The sequence below is a fragment of the Balaenoptera ricei genome, chromosome 7 (assembly GCF_028023285.1).
Source record: "Balaenoptera ricei isolate mBalRic1 chromosome 7, mBalRic1.hap2, whole genome shotgun sequence".
Taxonomy (NCBI): Eukaryota; Metazoa; Chordata; class Mammalia; order Artiodactyla; family Balaenopteridae; genus Balaenoptera; species Balaenoptera ricei.
Genome location: NC_082645.1, coordinates 1,886,393 through 1,899,522, shown reverse-complemented (window position 1 = coordinate 1,899,522; position 13,130 = coordinate 1,886,393). Strand labels below are relative to the sequence as shown.

Sequence of the window (13,130 nt, the reverse complement as noted above, 5' to 3'; positions counted from 1 at the left end):
CACACTTGACCTTCTCTTTGTGACGACTTTCTTTTTCTCTGTCTGGAGCCTGACCTTCATGCAACGGGACTGATGCTGGCTTCGGCAGCCTGGTTACCCACTCACTGCTTTGGCTCTGGAGAGGGATTGGCTCTTCACACCCATTCAGCCCTTCCTGGGAAGGACGCCCACTGGCTTAGCACTTACCAGGCGCTCTCCATGGACCAACTAACTCTGTGCAGGGCAGCAGAATTATTATCTTTTAAATGGGAGGCCACAAGGTGCCATGTGGATGAGGGGAAAGAGGGTCCAGGAGAAGGGAGGTGCATATCTGCCATGGGGAGCAAGGGTGTTGATGGGGAGGAAAGTACATAATGTCCACTGCAACCCAAAGCTCAGAACGCTACCATTCGCCAAAGAGCCTTCCTGTACCCCTAATTCACCAGCTGGGAAAGAAAAGGGCTCCAGATTGTGCGGTTCTGCCTTCTACCTCTCCCCCTGCTAAGGACTCAAGCGAGTGTTGCTTTAGATTGAATTGTTTTCCTAAAGCTCTCCATTCAAGCTCTGAATATCTTACGACCAGTTCTGCAAACAAAGCTGCCGCCAGCTACACACTGAAAGCCCTGCTCCTTGGCCCCAGCATGTTCTCTCCTTTTCCGTAGCATCTTCCCATCCCCTGCCTCCTAATGAGTGTAGGTAGATTTAAATGAGTTTAGGTAGATTGAAATTGTAATCAGTTTGATGGGTTGTATTTAATGGGAATTTAAATTGCAGTGAAGACCGAGAGCATTGAGGGGCTGCAGGCTGCTAGCTGGGGCCTTTTGGAGGCACATCTCACCCCCGAGACAGGGGTGGTGGCATGCTGCGGCGTGGTGACTCCCTGCAGGCCCTTTTGGACTGTGTCTCAACAAGTGTGTAGGTGATGGGGTTTATGGTGGAGACGATTTTCTCTGACCTTGGTCTCTTAAGTCAGAGGAGGAAAGCTTTCTGGAGAGTGATATTGATCCAGTTCTTGGATCAGTGGGACCCCCAGTTCCGGGGTGTCACCTTGACCGTGGGCCTGGATGTCCAAAATCGGGAGGGGAAGGGTCCCTTTTGCACACACACCCCTCCCACTGGGGGCCTTCCCATGGGTGGGGAAAGGCAGGCCAGGACCATGATTAATTTACAAAACTGCAGCGCCTTCTTTCTTTTTTTTTTTTTTTTCTTAATTTTTATTTTATATTGGAGTATAGTTGATTCACAATGTTGTGATAGTTTCAGGTGTACAGCAAAGTGATTCAGCTATACATATACATATATCTATTCTTTTTCAGATTCTTTTCCCATATAGGTTATTACAGAATATTGAGTAGAGTTTCCTGTGCTATGTAGTAGGTCCTTGTTGGTTATCTATTTTATATATAGTAGTGTGTATATGTTAATCCCAAACTCCTAATTTATCCTTATTTCTTAAACACAAAAGATAGCATTTTCCGTTGAGGAGAGACGGAGATCCTTTGAACCTCTTCTTGGCAAAAACTAGGTCCTTCAGTGAGATGGCAGTGGTGCAAGCTTTGGTGTCATACCGCTGGTTTCTGTTCTTTCTTGATTGCATGTATTTTAATTTTTCTATTTTAATTGTGAAGTATATCAAATATGCCCACCACCCAGATGTGTAGATGTTCATATTGTCCAGTAGTTTTCTTAAGAGAAAAATGATATAGTTCAAATATCATTAAAGCTCCATCCACCTCCCCAAACCCGCCCTTCCCTCCTCAGTGATCAATAGCTGGAAGTTTGTATCTGTCATCCCCATGCATATTTTTGTAGTTAACTCCAAATGCCCATATGTAAAAATATTGTTGATATGTATATCACTGACTACTCCTGCTTTGCATGGTTAAAAAGTGACATCGAGCCATACAGATTCTTCTGCAATCCGTCCCAGCACCACTGCTCACTTGTAGAAACCACGGACTCGTTGCATCACCTTTTTGAGCTGCAGGCAGATTGTTAAGCTCTGGTTGTGTTCATCCTGGCACAGTCCAAGTGAGCGAGGATCAAAGCCTGGACAGGAGGAGACAATTTGATATTACGGAGGCAGAATCAGCAGGGCTTTGTGACTAATTTGATGTGTGGAATGCCAAGTGTGATTCTGGTACCTGGCTAGGAGACGAATGCCAATCCCTGAGATCGGGAGCCTGGGGGTAGGGTTTCTGGTCTGGGAAAGTAAGGCACTGAATGACCTGTTAAGGCGTGGAAGTGTCCGTGGCAACCCAGGAGGGGAGGTTCGGGAGGCAGTTGGATTTTGGGAAATTCAGGCAGTGGTTTGGAGCTGGCGATGCCTCTTTGGGTTCCTTTCGCATCCGGTGAGCATTCACTTTGGGAAGGAAGGGGGCGGCTCACCCTGGGGAATCGCCCTGGCCAGATTTCTTCGGAATTCTGACAAGTGGCAACGAGAGACCTGAGGTGGGATCACTTCATTGTCGTGTCATCTTGAAAGGTTAGGGTTATATCTGAAACATTTCTTTTTCCCTCTAATAACCTGTTGTGATTTCCTCCTCCATGAAATTACAGAAATCCTCTCTGAAGGGAATTTCTGCTTTCAGACTTTACCGTGCCTTCTTGTTAATAAGTTCATAGACTTTATCAGCCTTGGCATATACTTCTTTCTCTTTGCCTGAACTTGCCCCCTTGTTAAACTTCAAGGAGCCCCAACCTTTTCTGGGATGGATGGCAGGACATGTGTCTTCCCAGGCGTTTGGTGTGGGAATCCTAACCTCGAGTTTGTCTGCAGTGAGTATTCATCTCCAGGTTAGGACCTGGGTGATCATTCACTGTTCTCCTTTGTCGCTCACTGCGGATCTGGCTCAGGGGCTGTTGGTCCATCCTGACTAGTGAGCAGCTGGTTTTTCACAGGGAAATGTCTCTATTTGCTTTATTAAAGAAAAGATGCCTGCCCCCACCCCCGTCCCAGCCAAAAGCCCTGCATGACATCCTGACAGGCCTCCCTTTAGATAGGAGGGATCCACGCGGAGCAGCCCAAACAAAAGAGTTGGGGAGGAGGGGGGGAAGTTCGGGCATCTGCTATTATTCTAAGGATCCAGACAGACTCAGGCCGATGGGGTGGGACCCAGAAGCACCTCTGGGCCCTGCTTTTCTCTCCTGTCTCTCTGCTTTCCTTTCTCAGTCTCTCCTCTCTTCCTCTCCCTTCGTCCTCCACCTTTTACCTTTCTTTCCATCGCCTCTTCTAACTCTCTCCTCCCCCTCCCTCCCCCCTCATCAGTCTGTCTCCCCCTCCCCCATCTTTCTCTCTCCCTCCTCTTTCCCCCTCCCCCTCCTCTCTCCCCCTCCCCTCCTCTCTCCCCCCTCCCCTCCTCTCTCCCCCTCCCCCTCCTCTTCCCCCCTCCCCTCCTCTTTCCCCCCTCCGCCTTTCTCTCTCCTCCTCCCCCTTGCTCTCACCCTCTCCCTCCACCTCCCCCCTCCTTCTCCCCTCCTCCCTCCCCACCCCTGCGCTCTTTCTATCACACTCACAGGGGGAATGTCTAGGTCGCAGTCACTCCAGGTCCCTCTTATTACCCATTATGCATTTTTGTCTCCCCCTCCTCCTTTCAGCTCTTACCTGGTTCTCTTCTCACCCCACCCGCAAGACTGGCATCTGACTTCCCCAGAACTTGCATCTGGTCCGTAACTGCTCGGACTCCAACACCGCATGACCTTTTTGCTCCAAAACCCCAGCCGTCTGTCAGTCATCTCTCTGTGAGCAGGATTCTGAGCTCCTGAGAGAGGGTCTGACTAGCTCAGCTCATTGTCCTGAGCCCGGCCACACTGTCCCAGGCTGCCGGCCAGCTTGGGGATGGGTCCCCCTCAGGTCAGACACACCCTGGGCCGGTCAGGAGTGGCAAGGGGTGGGCAGGGTTACAGAAGCCCTTGCCTACCTACCAGGGGCTGGGGTGGAGGTAGAGCCCCTGAGAAGGGGGTTTGTGGGCTCAGGAGTAATCAGGTCCCTCTAGCACAAAACTGTGTCATAGACCCCCTCCAATTAACTCACACCAGGAAGATGATCCTAAATTTGGCTCAAGCTGAATGGGAGTCATGGTTTATAAACTGTTCCTAGTCACCTCTGCACGAATGGAAGGGTATACATCTCTGAGGTAATGAATTTAGCATCTTCCAGCCACGCCGAACGTGGCATGAAATTAGACTTTAAGTCGGAATGTTCATTTTATTCACACAGTAGGGTGCAGGGGTGGACTTGATTGATTCCAAACAAAAGAAAATCATTCAGTGCATAAAATGGAGACTGGACTGTACTGGTTTTCCAGTCATGAAGACTTTGGATACAGGACTTGAAACATGTATCCCCCAAAGTTGAGTGCTTTGTAATATTCTCACCTGCGAGATGTAGGCAGAGGGTAGACCCTGAACCGGGCTCGGGATGCCTGGAGCTGCCCTACCAGGTCAGAGTGAGGGCCCCGCGCCCCCGGAATGTTGCTGCCCCTCCTCTCTTCGGAGCCAGCTTCCCCATCATGTGCTCTGCAGCTGCTGATGCCACACCCGCGTGTCCCTTGCGGTCTTAAGTCACAAAACCGGCGATTATTACACTTCCCTGGAGTGTGTGAAAACAGGCTTCAAATGGGCAAAACCCTGTCCCACTTTTATACAACTGGAAAACATTACAGAACTTGAATCTTTCAAATGTCCAAAAAAAAAAAAACCCCAAAAGACAACCCACAAAATCCAGCTTGTGTGACTTAGTCACACGGAAACGTGAAGAGGAAGGGAAAGGGAGCTTGCTTCCTCCTTGCAGGTGGTTTTGATTTAGAAAATGTGCCTCGAAATTCAGTACCTACCAACACAGAGGAGAGGTTTTGTTTTGCTTCTAAGAAAAGTAAAACTACTCTTGAATGTTTTCAGGGCTCATCAGAGTTTCCATTTAACATTTTTTCCACTTTTGTCTACCTGGATATTCTCATTATCTCGGCATCTGCTGAGTCAATCAGGGTATACTGTGGGAAACTCTCATCTCCCCATGATCCGAATTAGGTAGGATCCAGTTCTGACAACATGAGTTAATCATCACTAGAAATACTGGCAAGAGCTGCGGATGTTTGCGTTCCTCGGGGACAGTTTAGCGTCTCCAGATAAATATTCCAATCCAACTGACTGCCTTCTCTGAGCTTTCCTTCACCAAACTTACTCCCCCATAAGGAGGACAAGCCAAAAGCAAAGTGTTGGGTCCCCGGTAATTTACAAGGCTAGGACAATACTTCAAAATACCAATACTTCAATTGGTCTCGCCATCGTTGGTATTCAGTAGTATGTCGCTATAGGATATGTTTCTTCTTGCAGAATTGTACAGTATCCATGTGACTGTTTTTACCCTCAAAATCCAGTCAGATTACTTTTCAAAGAAGTTTTAGGAATTGGGTTGCCAAATTCATGCAGTCTCCATGTTAAGAGCTCCTGTCTCTGTGGCCTCCAGCTATGAGGCAGGTTTTTATGAGAACGAAAAGAGAAATACCTTCTCCTTGTGTACCCTCTTTAGAATAAGAAGCTCTACTTGGACATCATTCACACGTACACGGAAGTTCACGCGACTGTTTACGGCTCCAGCACAAAGAACATTCCCAGTTACGTGAAAAACCACGGGATCCTCAGTGGACGGGACTTGCAGTTTCTTCTCCGAGAAACCAAGGTAAGTTTTTTGTAGTTTTGTAAAAATGCATCAGTATTCTTGTGCGGAGGTTTGTTTCTCTCGCCATTGCAAATGGGATCAGAATCTTCGGTGCTTTCTTTTCAGTGGTACCGTTGATCTTCACGTCATTGCTGGGCAGTGGTTTTCTAGACTAGCTGTAGCTTAATAGTTAGCAAATTGTGAAAGGAGGTTGCTACCATTTAGAACTTATTTACTGAGGACCTGCTTTGTGCCAAGAAGCATCAAGTGAGGGGCTGGGGACATGGTGGCAAACAGGAAAAGTAGGGTATCAGACGTTCTCAGAGAACAGCAGCTTTCCCAGCAAGCCTGGGGCACTTAACTCCTCCACCTCTCCAATCACCCCTGTTCAAGTAACCCGTCCCCCAACTAGCTTTTCATCACACCTGCTTGTTCAGAACGTTTGTACTGGACACTGGAGAAGTTCAGACAAGGGAAGAGTCCTTGGGGGCTCAGGGAGCAAGGAAGGCATCGTGAGAGCTGTGAGAGATGAAGGATGCAGGTGTGGAGGCACCTGGCATTTGGCACAGACGGCAGTGAGTCAGGTGGTGGAGGTGGAGATGACACACCCAGGAGAGTCAAGAGACCAACCCAGCGAGTCTGTGTGTCGGGAAATAGTGGAAGATAAAATTTGAGAAGGGGCTGAGGGTCTGAATGTCACAGATGTAGAATTCAGGCCACGTGGTGTGGGTAGGTGGGTAGGAGCAACTGATGGATGGTCGTTTCAGTAGCATGATGAGTGTGGTGTTTTCACATCCTGGGGGTGTCCACCCAGTGGTCTCTGCCCTTCCTATAATTCTGCCATGGACGCATCCGGTGAGGTTAGGGGACCTGCAAATAGATCAGTGTTGGGCCTTGAAGGGTTGGTTGGCACGTTGATGTATTCCTCATGTTTATTAATAAGCTCTTTTTTAAAAAAATTAAACGTATATATCTTAAAAATCTTTCCGTATCAGAAATAGCTGGGCTAAAGGATATATACATTTGTAGTTTTAAAGGTTATAGCCAAAATGGCTCCGCAGATATTATACAGTCTATCAGTCAGTGCTTGTTACCTTTCTCTCTTTATGAGTGAGGTAGAGCAGCTTTTCACATGTTTATGGCATAGATTCCTGAGTCCTGCCTCTAAATGCTACACGTTCTTTAGGTAAAATACTGCAATCCATTAAAAGGGTTATGGTATTGAACACGATAACATCACAGATATTAGACAAATATATCAGACTTCAGTAAATTATTTAGATAAGTAAAGAGGATTGCAATACATATCATGAAAATTCATGTTTATTAATAAGCTCTTATTTGTGAATTTTACAAATACGTCTCGAGCAGCTCCTATGTGCCAGGCATCATGCAAAGGATACAGGAGCAAAGAAAACAAGCACGATCCCTGCCCTGCATTATCAATAGTGAATTGTTCAGCTCTGGTCCTGACTTCATTTTCTTTGTCAAGGTAGAGGAGAGAGGCTAAGCGGATGAGTTTCTGTGGCATCGTAGCATTTCTGATCAGTGTGTGTGATACTTCAGTGTGGGAAAGCACATTCACATATGCTGTCCTGTTTACTTCTCACCACAGCCTTCAGAGGTAGGCAGGGCAGGTATTACTGTTAACTTTATTCTGAACAGGAGGAAATAGACTAGAGAGTTGGGCTTGTCCATTGTCAGTGAGGTCACCCTGGAGGTAACCCTGACTCGTGATTTTTTTATTGCAAGTGAAAGCTCTGCTAGGCCCTCGACGTACCAGCCTCATGAAAAAAACATACAAACTTAAGAACATTCAGTGGATACTCACAAGCCAAAAGAATCTGCATCTCCTTTCTGCCTCAGTTTCTCCATAGGTAAATGCATTTGATCATTTCTACCTCCCAAGTCATGTGTGTGATGCCGTGAATAAATTCACTTGATAAATTTCTCTCCCTGGCCAAAGATCTGGTTTGTTTCATTAAGATTTTATTTCCTTACAAGGTCATCTGCAGTCTGATGATGGTGGCCATCACCAGAGCTCCCCAGTTTGTACTGTTTGCTTTCCGTTCACCTTCTGTCTTAGGAGGACATTTTAGAATCATTAGAAAGTCCGGGCTCTTTAGCCGCAATGCTGTTTTTGCTTCATTTTCCTTTTCCCCGCATCAGATTGTGGGAAAAGCTCAAGCTCCTTTAAAATTACAGTTGGCAGCGCTGCTTCTCTGTCGTCACTGCCCCACACGCTTCTATTAACCCAGCTGTGCGAATGTCTTACTCAGCCTTACAGATCTTAAAAGAACACTTACTTACAGACCATCCACTTACCCTGTCAGAGAATGAGAGGTAGGCCGAAGCTAAGGTCCCTGATGTCTGGAGAACAACAGAGAAGAGGCCTGAAAGGCCCAGGCCATGAGGTCGGAGATTGCCCGAGATTACCCAAGGATTACAGCTGGAATTTTGAGTGTAAGGGTCATCTGTTTATCCTTGAAAAACTGGTGCTTTCAGAGGATGTCGCTGATCCCATTTGGTATTGCCTGTTCAGAGGACTAGAATATATGAAAGGACTCCGAGTGGAATCATGGCTGAAACGGTCGGCAAATATGATGAAAATGAGGCAGTGTGTCGCTGAGGCTCCCCTTCTACCCAGAACCCAGCACCAGGGGAATTTCCTTACAGATTGGGGCATTTGCATCCCACGCTGCCTTGGAGGAGCATTTGGAGTGAGCCCAAACGGGTACCTCCCTTTCTGACAGTGAGAGTCGAGAACAAATCTGGCTGTGGGAAAGCAGAGGAAGAAGCAGCTGCTTCTCCTGCTGTTGCCACACACCTTTTCTGCCCACAACTCTGGCCATTTCCCCCTCCAGCCCTTGGATGGGGGCATGGCGGCCCTGTTTCCCTCCCATGTCAGCTCAGCAGCTTAGCTGTGGGACTCGCCTAGAAGCCCGGGCGGGGTTGGAAGATAGGCAGTATGTACTACTGTCCCTGTTCTATTCCATCCTCGGGTCTGACCCCCCCTATCAACCGTGGCTCTTCCCACAAGCTTGGATGTGGTTGCACAAGCTCTCTCAGAACCCCAGGGCCCAAGGCAGCCACGACCAGTGGACCAGACGCTCGTGCAGTTCCATGAGAACCCAGGGGCTCTGCTTGTTCTGTTGACAGGTACCTTCTCAGGGCCTGGCTTGTAGAGGTCTTCAGATAACCGTATGAAGAATGAAGGAAGGAGTCCAGAAGAAATCCACTGGCCATCTGGGATCTTGGGGCCATGCCCCTAGGATTGATTTCTTGCTTTTCTCCTGAATAATGTGCCTAGATCTCCAAGATCTCCCCAACAAGGGACACTGTCCTTCTGATATCCCGTGCTTGCCTCTCCGTGGTGTTGCCCACATCCTCAGGCCCTGTGAGAGAGAGCCCAAGAGCGAGCTTACTGCTGGAGCAATCCGTCTTCTGTGTCTACTTCAGGTCCTGCAGTATCCAACCTCAGGCAGTCAAGCAGGTTTCGTCCTGGTGACAGGTCCCAAAAGCCATTCCCATTCCAACTAGGTGGAAAATAATTTGCATACACTTACCCATGCACACACGCTCCATCCTCCCCCCTCCCCTCCCACATATGTATATAGAATGAAGAATGTATGGACATAGGATTCATTAACCTCTCCGAATGAGGTTTCAAGAACAAAGGCACCTCCTCACACCCAAATACACACAACCCATTTATGTTATCACGGGGCACGACCATGGGGTTTCACTGCATCAGTAACGACCGTTTCTCTAACCCTTCCCTGTGTTAAGCCCTTTCCGTGAATTCTTTCTTCATCACTAAAATCCTCTGACCTCGGTACCGTTAGAACCCATCTTAACTGTGGTGGTGAGCCAGGCCTGTGATGCCTCCTCACCGTTAAGAGCTGAGGGGTAGGCCTGGTGAGCTATTGGGGTGAGAGGGGTGGTCCGGACAGCTTCTCCAAGGAGGTGCACCTGAGCTGCCTTTTCATGGTAGACATTGCATGCTGGCACAGCTGAAGATGGTCGGCATCTGCAGTTGTACATGTATCTGAATGTTCTCTTCCTCCCCACCTCCAGGGTAATATGCTTTCGCAATGCAAATTGCAATGCATTTGATTTTGTGCTGGGGCTTCCAAATGACCGAAGGGCAGGGACTTGTGATCTTGATGTTGTTGTTGGATTTTTTGTTTTGTTTCTGGAAGGCCACTTACATAGTGGGCATAGTCTGGGAGTCTACCCAGTGAGCTGGTCTCCAGGAAATGACCTTTGATTTAGTGGCCAATACTGACTAACCTGGGGTGCTTAAACGTGCTTGGCAAGTATCATTGTCTTTGTCTCCTTTGCCCTTCTAGACCTTTAGGAGACAGTCTTCAGGTAGGGTAGGTTAGGGGCTTCTGGAGCCCAGGAGAGGGCGTAGCCAAACATATATGGGAGAGATTTTGGCCACTGTTTTCTCTTCCATCAGCGTTGGGTACAAAAGGGAAGACAGATGTCCAGAGAGGGGACCTTGCCGGCTACACAAAAGCATCACCTATCAGGAAAATAGATTTTCTCCATTCCCAGCCTTGTATGGATTCTTTTTAAAGATATAAAAGGGATACCTATTATCAAAAATGTAATGATTCCCAATCATTATGTGAAGAATAAACAAGTAAGGCTTAGCCATAGCATGTGGCTCATGGGACTGACCTTTGCTTGAGGCAGTCACTGTAAACCATGTCCCCTCTCTCTTCTGATGGATGCCCCCCACCCCTGTTTTTTAATCCAGGTACTTTATGAAACACAGAGAACTCATAAATACACGTAAGCAGGTGCTGAACCTCTTGTAAAACCCCACAACCACAACTCCTGCACAGCAAACTCCAGCTAGACAACAAAAGGTCGTGTGCGTGCTGCACGTCAAGTTGAACCTGGGTTTGAACTTGGACTAGCGTTTAGCGAACATTTACTAAGTGCCAAACCTTGGAATACATCCTTTCCATGAAGTATCTCCTTGAATCCTCAGAGCAGCCCCATGAAATAAAGCACGATTACTTTCACCACTTTACACATGAAAAGACAGGTTTAGAGAGCTTGTGTTACCTTGACTAAGGCCCACAGCTAGAGAGAATGCATTATCAGTGGACCTCAGATAATCCATAGAGAGAGGCATATAACAATTTCCCACAGTTACAGAGCTAGGAAATGATGCAGCCAGGGTTGGAAACCTGGTCGGCCTGACTCCAGAGCTTGTGCTCTTAATCACCACATTGTCCTGGTCTCAGAACTACCTTTATCCACCTTTAAAGGATTCTTTGTGAACTACTCCGCTTAGGGGTTTAAAACAATTTCGTTTCTCCTTTCACACAGAGTACAAATCTGAGTGGCTTAACTAAACTCTTTGTCGACCTGTAGGGACGTCCCAATCCTAGAGCTTCATCTGTTCTCTCTTCCTTAGTGTTAGTTCAAAAGTTAAATTTTAGAGCATGTGATTTAAAGCTCTATTTAGAAACGCTCATTGATGGGGTCAGAGCTGCAGCCATGGAGATGTCTCGTCGTCTGGAAGATCCTCATTACATTCTAGGCTTCTGAAAGCCAGATGAAGCATCAATAAAATATGCTGTGTCCTCCTGAGGAGTTAAGCCTCTGCACTTGAATGCATTCTTGCAGTGTCTCTCTTGCCCCCGTGCTAAGGAAATCTGTAAGCGAGCAGAATGATGGGGGGAGTGGGGAACTAGGGGAAAAGCAATTTAGTGTGGTTAAGGTACCAGTGTGTGTGGCAAGGCCATAAGCACTCAGAAGTTCATGCAATACCCTTGGGTGGTGATAAACCCTCTCTGCCTATCCTGTTGTCATTCAAACCTCAGGTGTGCTATTTGACCTTAATACATCTGCTCCATTATAATGTCACAGGTAGTGAGTACACAGGAAGCAAGAAGGAAGGTTGCTTATTGACAGAAGTGACAAAGAACTGTCATTTTGGTGTTTCCAAGTAATGCATTTCCTGCGATCCTAATTACTGTGACGAGAAGACTCATTGCCAAGAAATTGTGTGGTATTTGCTTTAGCTTCATTCTGAAATGGTGAGGCTTTGGAGAGTTAGCCCAAAGTGTTTATGTGTACTGAGATATTCGGATGCCAGCAGGGCAGAAGAGGTGGTGCAAATTGTTATTCACATATAATTAAACCTAGGTCCCATTCAAGTCCATTAAGCAACAGCCTCAAATCCTTTTAATTAATGGGTTCAGATTGGTGGGCCTGAAGGAGCTAATTAAATTTTTTTCCCAGGATTTTCTATTTAAATAGACAACCATTGTGCTTCCTACATTTCCTCCAAAGTTATTCTTTGTAATTTAGTGTTGATGAAGGTATCAGCACTTCATGGCAGGGCCCAGTTTTCAGAGGTCAGAAAACACTGTGGGCCCCTGGTTAAACCCACGGAGACCCCTGTCTGCATCTTCCAGGATCTGGAAGCCCTGTGCTTTCCTGAGCCCAGCCACGGCCTGACAGAGGTCCTCTTTTCCCTGGAGACCCGACACCTGCTCCCCAAAATCTCCTGGGGGTGGCAGATCACAGAGATCCAAAGCCTCAAGGATAGTAACCTTGGGTTCTTCATATTTAACAAAGCTGGGATGTCTTGGGACTAGTTCTTCATGCCCTCATGGCAGATAGCTTCCAAGCTCTTCTGTTACCACATTTTCCCTCACCCCTGTGTCTCTGGTTCTTCTGCTCCAGGAGAAATGACTCAGCTAGCAGCGAGAGCTCGGCTGGCTTCTCAAAGCTTTTCCTCCATAGTTCCCTTCTCTGTGGACACCCCTGAGGGTCATCTCAAGGTTTACAGGATATGAAAGGTTATTCTTCCAAACAACAAAAAGGTTAAGTACCATGTTCTGTGCAGAAGAACATACAGTTATAGGATGGGGCATCTCTCCAGAAAACCTGAGATTTTAGTTTCTTGCCCCCAGAAAATTCCCTGCGGGGGCTTCATGACTCTCCAATATGTCTAACATGGGCCACACTGCGCGTCCAGCCCTGGAATTGAGTGCCCAGCACATAGGGTTGCATCTTCCAGTGCTGCCGGGGTTAGACTCAGGGCTGTCTAGGCAGAAGTATTCCAGATCATCATTCAATTAAAGCAGCTGCAGAGACAGGATTACTGGGGAGAGGGCCCGGGAAAGGAGGCTCAAGCATCTAGCCGTATCCGGTTCAGCAGCATCCTTCATTCTCGGGGCGTGGCCGTGTGGATGTTCCCCAACATGATGGCAGAAGGAAAGGACACCCTGGGACCCAGTTATCCTTTGCCACTTGATGTGCCTGGGGGACTGGAGAGATTTCAGGATAGGCTCCTTCATGTGGGTAGGGAGATCTCACACGTCACCAAGCCTAGACTTGGACCAAGCCCGTCAGGACCCACAGCCGCCCAGTGGTGTGAAATACCCCGAGGGGAGGGTACGCAAGGATGCCTTTCTATGAGATGATGTTTCATTTCTGGCCCCAGGAATCAATGCCACTG

At 47.6% G+C, this 13,130-nt stretch overlaps 1 protein-coding gene across 7 annotated transcripts in view; it reads left to right on the top strand.

Annotated features, from left to right (window-relative positions):
* MGAT5 (alpha-1,6-mannosylglycoprotein 6-beta-N-acetylglucosaminyltransferase) overlaps positions 1–13,130 on the top strand; it is a 363,475-nt gene that overhangs the window by 307,603 nt on the left and 42,742 nt on the right. For all 7 annotated transcript variants that reach the window (XM_059927612.1, XM_059927613.1, XM_059927614.1 and 4 more), the window contains one exon: positions 5,510–5,659. In XM_059927612.1, the coding sequence (XP_059783595.1) occupies positions 5,510–5,659 (150 nt within the window). The remainder of the gene's footprint in view (positions 1–5,509; positions 5,660–13,130) is intronic.